The sequence below is a fragment of the Peromyscus leucopus genome, chromosome 3 (assembly GCF_004664715.2).
Source record: "Peromyscus leucopus breed LL Stock chromosome 3, UCI_PerLeu_2.1, whole genome shotgun sequence".
NCBI lineage: Eukaryota > Metazoa > Chordata > Mammalia > Rodentia > Cricetidae > Peromyscus > Peromyscus leucopus.
Genome location: NC_051065.1, coordinates 85,875,424 through 85,884,371, shown reverse-complemented (window position 1 = coordinate 85,884,371; position 8,948 = coordinate 85,875,424). Strand labels below are relative to the sequence as shown.

The following is an 8,948-nucleotide window of genomic DNA, read 5'->3' as shown; positions in this document are numbered from 1 at the left end:
CACTTCTGACAGGACCTGCCATGGAGGAAAACATAATATGAGGATTCTATATTGAAAATGACAGAAATAAAAATTAGGTATAACTCATAGACTGGTGCTGTTTTGTTGTCCAAAAAGGAGCACATTCCTGCAAATAAACTTGTACTGTCTCTCTGACCTCCGACAGAGGAGGACTACAGGCCTAGAATGTTTCACTTGACTTGTCCTGTGGCTGTGCTCAGCCACTGCTGATTTGCATGTGATCAGACCCCACTGAGGTCTTCATAGTCAGGTCACACCCTGTGCTGGAGTCAGCCTCACACAGGTCCCAGCACAGTCATGAGGGCCTCCACTCAGCTCCTGGGGTTGCTGCTGCTCTGTCTTACAGGTAAGGAAGACACCAATGGAATTATTCATTTCAGTTTGGTCAGTGCTCTCTGGTCTCTGCTAAAGTCCTCATCTAACAGAATTATTTTGTTTTCAATTTTTCAATCTCAGGTGCCAGATGTGACATCCAGATGACCCAATCCCCAACCTCTCTATCTGCATCTGTTGGAGAAAGTGTCACCATCACATGCCTGGCAAGTCAGGACATTAGTTGGGGTTTAGCATGGCATCAGCAGAAACCAGGGAATCCTCCTAAGCTCCTGATCTATGCTGGAGATATTTTGGCAAATGGGGTCCCATCGAGGTTCAGTGGCCATCAATCTGGCACACAGTTTTCTCTCAAGATCAGTAGTCTACAGCCTGAAGATGTTGCAACTTATTACTGTCTACAGTATAACAGTACCCCTCACACAGTGATTCAAGCCATAACATAAACCATCCAAGGAAGCAGAAGTGAGAGTCTAGGGTGCCCAAATTGCTCCTTCTGGTGTCTTGAGCTTCTGAAAGTGTTTCTCTTTTCTCTTTGCCAGTATTTAAAGTTCAATGTGATGTTTTTGTATAGGGACCAAATAAATTTGTTATTGTTCTAAATATCTGTCCTCTTCCTGAGTGCTAGCATTAAAATCAGGGGAGTAGGTCTCTTAACTCACAGGAAATCTTATCTTTCCTGGGTTGCAGATAAGGCAAGAGTTGAGATTTCTACAACAGAGAAGTAAACACACAGATGCACACAGACACATAGACACAAACACCCGGTGCATTATTACCCCTACACAAACATTCACCAAGCAGAAGTTATTAGAAAAATTATTATCCAATTAAAATTAGAAAATTAGTATCTTATTATAACATTAAAATCCAGTGGTTACAGATTCCAAACAAAGCAATAAGGTCATTTAATCCCATGGCTTCATAGCAACCTATAGCATAGCCAGAACACTTGTTAAGAACACTGGCTTGTCTTTCAGAGGATCTGGGTTTGACTCCTTGAGCGCACAGGACTACTATCAACTCTCTATATCTTTATTGCCAGGATAGCTGAGCATTTCTTGTGGATTCTGAGGTCATTGCACTCCTATGGTACACAAATACATATGCAGGCAAAACATGTATATACATAAAATAAAATTAAGAATTACATAAGTCTTAAATATTTAAAAACTCTAAGGAACTAGCATTCTTACAAACTGTTTTGGGAACAGAGTATTCTCAAAATCTGGTGTTTATTTTTTACTGAATGTAAGGTTTCCTGATCATAGGTTCCTCAGATAGCTTGTTAACTCTCTTTTATACAAGGAGAAAAGGAGCCTTTCCTACATTAAGTGTTTACTCATTTCTTTTATTACTAGGAGGGCAGGTGTCTAAGTTACTTTTCTATTGCTCTGACAAGCACTGTAACCAAGGAAATTTATAAAAGAAAGCATTTATTTTGGGGGCTTACCTTTGTGGAAGTTTGATCCATAAAAAGTATGGTTATGGTTAGAAACAGGTAGAAGGTAGACAGGGATGGCCCTGGAGCATTAGCTAAGAGCTTATAATTTTATCTGCAAATAGAAAGCACAGAGAGGAAGAGAGCTAACTGGGAAAGGGATGACAACATCATCATACTGAATGCACACTAGTTTCCAACCATACAATCAGGTCATTCCAATCTATGGCTTCATAGCAGTCAAATCCACCCAGAAGGTTATAATTAAATAGGGGCAGACAAACAATTCAGCCTAAAACTGACTTTTAGCAGTAAATAGTGTGTGGTGGTATTGTGTTCCCCAAAATATTGTGCACCCTAATAAACTTATCTGGGGTCAGAGAGAGAACAGCCACTAGATACAAAGGCTAGAAAATGGTGGCACTCACACCTTTAATCCTAGCATTCTGGAGGTTTAAATTCCTCTGGATCTTTGTGAGTTCAAGGCCACATTGGAAACAGCCAGGCATGGTGACACATGCCTTTAATCCCAAGAAGTAAGCCTTTAACCTGAGGGAGTGATGGCAAAAACAGAAAGATATATAAGGCATGAAGACCAGAAACTAGAAGCTTTTAGCTGTTTAAGCTTCAGGATTCTAGCAACAGTTCAGCTGAGATTCATTCTGGATGAGGACTCAGAGGCTTACAGTCTGAGGAAACAGGATCAAATGAGGAACTGGCCAGGTGAGGTGGCTGTAGCCTGTTTTGTCTCTCTGATCTTCCAGCATTCACTCCAATACCTGGCTCAGGTTTGATTTTATTAATAAGAATTCTTTAAGATTAATGCTACAACAGTGTCTTTAAAATAATAGTTTATGGAAGTTCTCATGTATATTATTTTTTGCATATGCATGATCTAACACTCATATGACTGTAATCAGTTGGATCATAGCAAAAGGACATGGGACTACTTCCCATTTTGTCCTGATCAGGTTCAGTGTAACTGGATTTATGTTGAGGTCTTTGATCCAATTATAGTTGAGTTTTGTACATGGAATTAAATATGGGTCTATTTGTATTCTTCTCCATGTCGACATCCAGTTCTGACAGCACCATTTGTTGAAGGTGCTTTCTTTTTCCCATTGCACAAATTTGGCTTCTTTTTTAAAAATCAGGTGTTCATATGTGTGGATGATGTCAGGGTTTTCAATTCGATTTCATTGCTCCACATGTCGGTTTTTGTGCCAATACCATGCTATTTTTATTACTATAGCTCTATAGTTAAATTTGAAGTCAGGGATGGTGATGCCTCTTGAAGTTCCTGTACTGAACAGGATTGTGTTAGCTATCTTTTTGTTTGTTTTGTTTTGTTTTCCCATATAAAGTTGAATATTGTTATTTTGAGGTCAGTGAAGAATTGTGCTGGGATTTTGATGAGGATTACACTGAATCTGTAAATTGCTTTTGATAATAGTGACATTTTCACTATGCTAATCCTACCTGTCTATCCAAGAGCATGGGAGATCTTTCCATTTTTCTGATATCTTCTACAATTTCTTTCTTAAAAGACTTAGAGATTTGTCATACAGGTCTTTCATTTGTTTTATTAGAGTTACCCCTAAGATTTTTTTATTATTTGTAGCTATTCTACAGGGTGTTGTTTTTATAATTCTATCTCATCATGTTTATTATCATTTGTATATTTGGAGGGCTACTGATTTCTTTGACTTAATCTTGTACTCTGTCCCATTACCGAAGGTGTCTATCAGCTCTAGGCATTTTCTGGTAGAATTTTTGGGTCACTTACGTATTCTAAGCTATCACCTCCAACATCGAAACTTTGACTTCTTCCTTTCCAATTTCTTTGTATTTTATTTATTTTTTATTTTATTTTACAATACCATTCAGTTCTACATATCAGCCATGGGTTCCCCTATTCTCCCCCTCCCACACCCTCCCCTTACCTCCAGCCTACCCCCCATTCCCACCTCCTCCAGGGCAAATCCTCCCCCGAGGACTGCAATCAACTTGGTAGACTCAGTCCAGGAAGGTCCAGTCCCTTCCTCCCAGACTGAGCCAAGTGTCCCTGCATAAGCTCCAGGTTTCAAACAGCCAACTCATGCAATGAGCACAGGACTTGGTCCCACTGCCTAGTTGCCTCCCAAACTGATCAAGCCAATCAACTGTCTCACCTATTCAGAGGGCCTGATCCAGCTGGGGGCCCCTCAGCCTTTGGTTCATAGTTCATGTGTTTCCATTCATTTGGCTATTTTTTTTTCAATAATTGAGTAGAATCGAAATTTATTATAAGCCACAGTCCTCCTAGGGACCTCCATACGATATATGTAGCCTCTATGGTTCTATGGGCTCTGGTCTGATTGTTCTTCATTTTATATCTAGAATCCACTTATGAGTGAGTACATACCATGACTGTCTTTCTGGGTTTGGGTTATGTCATTCAGGATGTTTTTTTTTTTTCTAGTTCCATCCATTTGCCTGCAAATTTCATGCTGTCATTGTTTTTCTCTGCTGAGTAGTACTCCATTGTGTATATGTACCACCTTTTTTCCATCCATCCTTCCGTTGATGGGTATCTATCTAGGTTGTTTTCAGGTTCTGGCTATTACAAATAGTGCTGCTATGAACATAGTTGAGCATGTATCTCTATGGTATGAATCAGCATTCCTTGGGTATATGCCCAAGAGTGGGATGGCTGGGGCTTGAGGTAGTTCAATTCCTAATTTTCTGAGAAACGGCCATACTGATTTCCACAGTGATTGTACAAGTTTACATTCCCACCAACAGTGGAGGAGTGTTCCCTTTGCTCCACATCCTCTCCAACATTGGCTGTCATTGGTGTTTTTGATCGTAGCCATTCTGACAGGTGTAAGGTGGTATCTCAGAGTCGTTTTGATTTGCATTTCTCTGATGATTAAGGATGTTGAGCATTTCTTTAAATGTCTTTCAGCCATTTGTAGTTCTTGTTTTGTGAATTCTCTGTTTAGCCCTTTAGCCCATTTTTTAATTGGACTGTTCAGTATTTTGATGTCTAGTTTCCTGAGTTCTTTATATACTGTGGAGATCAATCCTCTCTCAGATGTGGGGTTGGTGAAGATCTTTTCCCTTTCTTTTGGCTGTCTTTTTGTCTTATTGACTGTGTCTTTTGCCCTGCAAAAGCTTCTCAATTTCGAGAGGTCCCATTTATTAATGGTTGTGCACAGGGTCTGTGCTGTTGGTGTTTTATTTAGGAAATGGTTTCCAGTGTCAATGCGTTCAAGAGTGCTTCCTATTTTCTTTTCTATTAAGTTTAGTGTAACTGGATTTATGTTCAGGTCTTTGATCCACTTGGACTTGAGTTTTGTGCATGGTGACAGATATGGATCTATTTGTAATCTTTTACATATTGACATCCAGTTATGCCAGCACCATTTGTTGAAGATACTTTCTTTTTTCCATTGTATAGTTTTGGCTCCTTTGTCAAAAACCAGGTGTTCATATGTGCATGGATTAAAGTCAGGGTCTTCAATATGATTCCATTGGTCAGTATGTCGGTTTTTATACCAGTACAAAGCTGTTTTTATTACTATAGCTCTATAGTAGAGTTTGAGGTCAGGGATTGTGATGCCTCCAAAGGTTGCTTTATCGTATACGATTCTTTTAGCTATCCTGGGTCTTTTGTTTTTCCATGTGAAGTTGAGTATTTTTCTTTCCAAGTCTGTGAAGAATTGTGTTGGGATTTTGATGGGGATTGCATTGAATCTGTAGATTGCTTTTGGTAAGATTGCCATTTTTACTATGTTAATCCTACCTATCCATGAGCATGGGAGATCCTTCCATTTTCTGATATCTTCTTCAATTTCTTTCTTTAGAGATTTAAAGTTCTTATCCAAAAGGTCCTTCACTTGTTTAGTTAGTGTTATCCCAAGGTATTTTATATTATTTGTGGCTATTGTAAAGGGTGATGTTTCTCTGCCTTCTTTCTCAGCCCTTTTATCATTTGTGTATAGGAGGGCTACTGATTTTTTTGAGTTGATCTTGTATCCTGCCACTTTACTGAAGGAGTTTATCAGCTGTAGGAGTTCCCTGGTAGAGTTTTTGGGGTCACTTATGTATACTATCATATCATCTGCAAATAGTGAAAGTTTGACTTCTTCCTTGCCAATTTGTATCCCTTTGATCTCCTTTTGTTGTCTTATTGCTCTAGCTACAACTTCTAGTACTATATTGAATAAATATGGGGAGAGTGGACAGCTTTGTCTTGTTCCTGAATTTAGTGGTATTGCTTTGAGTTTCTCTCCATTTAATTTGATGTTTGCTGTTGGCTTGCTATAAATTGATTTTATTATGTTTAGAAATGTTCCTTGTATTCCTGATCTTTCTAAGATCTTTATCATGAAGGGGTGTTGGATTTTGTCAAAGGCTTTTTCAGCAACTAAGGAGATGATCATGTGGTTTTTTTCTTTCAGTTTGTTTATATGGTGTATTACATTTACTGATTTTCGTATGTTGAACCATCCTTGCATCCCTGGGATGAATCCTACTTGGTCGTGATGGATGATTGTTTTGATGTATTCTTGGATTCGGTTTGCCATATTTTGTTGAGTATTTTTGCATCAATGTTCATGAGGGAGATTGGTCTGTAGTTCTCTTTCTTTGTTGCATCTTTGTGTGGTTTGGGTATCAGGGTATTTGTAGCCTCATAAAAAGAGTTTTGTAGTGTTTCTTCTGTTTCTATTGTGTGGAACACTTTGAAGAGGATTGGTATTATTTCTTCTTTGAAAGTCTGGTAGAATTCTGCACTGAAACCATCTGGCCCTGGGCTTTTTTTGGTTGGGAGACTTTTGATGACTATTTCTATTTCTTTAGGGGTTATTGGTCTATTTAAATGGTTTATCTGGTCTTGATTTAATTTTGGTATGTGGTATTTATCCAGAAAATTGTCCATTTCTTCCTGGTTTTCCATTTTTGTGGAATACAGGTTTTTGAAGTATGATCTGATGATTCTCTGGATTTCCTCATTGTCTGTTGTTATGTCTCCCTTTCCATTTCTAATTTTGTGAATTTGGGTGCTCTCTCTTTGCCTTTTGGTTAATTTGACTAGGGGTTTGTCTATCTTGTTGATTTTTTCAAACAACCAACTCTTTGTTTCATTGATTTTTTTGTATTGTTCTCTTGTTTTCTATTTCGTTGATTTCAGCCCTCAATTTGATTATTTCTTGGCATCTATTTCTCCTGGGTGTGTTTGTTTCTTTTTGTTCTGGAGCTTTCAGTTGTGCTGTTAACTCATTGGTATGGAATTGCTCCATCTTCTTTATGTGTGCATTTAGAGCTATGAATTTTCCTCTTAGCACTGCTTTCATAGTGTCCCATAAGTTTGGGTATGTTGTATTTTCATTTTCATTGAATTCTAGGAAATCTTTAATTTCTTTCTTTATTTCTTCCTTGACCCATTGATGTTTCAGGTGGGTATTATTCAGTTTCCATGAGTTTGTGGGTTTTCTATAATTTTTGTTATTGTTAAGGTCTAACTTTAAGGCATGGTGGTCTGATAAGATACAGGAGGTTATTCCAAATTTTGTATCTGTTGAGATTTGTTTTGTGTCCAAGCATGTGGTCAATTTTTGAGAAGGTTCCATGGGGTGCTGAGAAGAAGGTATATTCTTTTGTGTTAGGATGGAATGTTCTGTAGATATCTGTTAGGTCCATTTGAGTCATAACATCTGTTAGGTCCTTTATTTCTTTGTTAAGTTTCAGTCTGGTAGATCTGTCTTTTGGTGAGAGTGGTGTGTTAAAATCTCCCACTACTAATGTGTGGGGTTTGATGTGCATTTTAAACTCTAGTAGTATTTCTTTTATGAATGTGGGTGCTCTTGCATTTGGAGCATAAATGTTTAGAATTGAGACTTCATCTTGATGGATTTTTCCCATGATAAATATGTAATGTCCACCCTGATCTCTTTTGATTGATTTTAGTTTGAAGTCTATTTTATTAGATATTAGGATAGCTACACCAGCTTGTTTCTTAGGTCCATTTGCTTGGAAAGCCTTTTCCCAGCCCTTTACTCGGAGGTAGTGTCTGTGTGTGAAGTTAAGGTGTGTTTCTTGTATGCAGCAGATGGATGGGTCCTGTTTTCTTATCCAGTCTGTTAGCCTGTGTCTTTTTATAGGTGAGTTGAGACCATTGATATTGATGGATATTAATGACCAGTGATTGTTAATTCCTGCTATTTTTTGTGGTTGTGTTGTGTTGTCCTTCTGTGGTGCATGTTGGTGTGGGATTATCTATTGCTTGATTTTTCATGGATGCGTTTAGCTTCTTTGGGTTGAATTTTCCCTTCTAGTGCTTTCTGTAGGGCTGGATTTGTGGACAGGTATTGATTAAATCTGGTTTTATCCTGGAATATTTTGTTTACTCTGTCTATGGTGATTGAGAGTTTTGCTGGGTATAATAGTCAGGGTTGGCATCCGTGGTCTCTTAGTGTCTGCATGATATTTGTCCGTGATCTTCTAGCTTTCATAGTCTCTATTGAGTAGTCTGGTGTTATTCTGATGGGTTTGCATTTATATGTTACTTGGTCTTTTTCCTTTGTGGCTCTTAATATTTTTTTCTTTGTTCTGTGTGTTTAGTGTTTTGATTATTATGTGGTGAGGGGACTTTATTTTTGGATCCAGTTTATTCGGTGTTCTGGAAGCTTCTTGTATCTTCATAGGTATTTCTTTCTTTAGGTTAGGAAAGTTTTCTTCTATGATTTTGTTGAATATATTTTCTGTGCCTTTGAGTTGATATTCTTCTTCTTCTTCTATTCCTATTATTCTTAGGTTTGATCTTTTCATGGTGTCCAAATTTCTTGGACGTTTTATGTTATGACTTTTTTGTCTTCAGTGTTTTCTTTGACTGACGAATCTATTTTCTTTATTGTGTCTTCAGTGTCAGAGATTCTCTGTTCCATCTCTTGCAATTGGTTGGTTATGCTTGTTTCTGTAGTTCCTGTTCATTTAGTCAGGATTTCTATTTCCAGCATTCCCTCAGCATGTGTTTTCTTTATTGTCTCAAATTCATTTTTCAGATCTTGGAATGTTTCTTTCATCTGTTTAATTGCTTTTTCTTGCTTGATTTGATTTCTTCCCATTTTTTGTACATTTTTTCCTTCCATTTCTTTAAGGGAGTTTTTTA

General features: G+C 37.8%; 1 gene segment (V, D, J or C); it reads left to right on the top strand.

Annotated features, from left to right (window-relative positions):
* The first annotated feature begins 294 nt into the window (after window positions 1–294).
* LOC114688208 lies at window positions 295–830 on the top strand. The segment is given in 2 exon segments: window positions 295–367; window positions 478–830. Coding segments are annotated over 2 exon segments (372 nt in total).
* The last annotated feature ends 8,118 nt before the right edge of the window (window positions 831–8,948 follow it).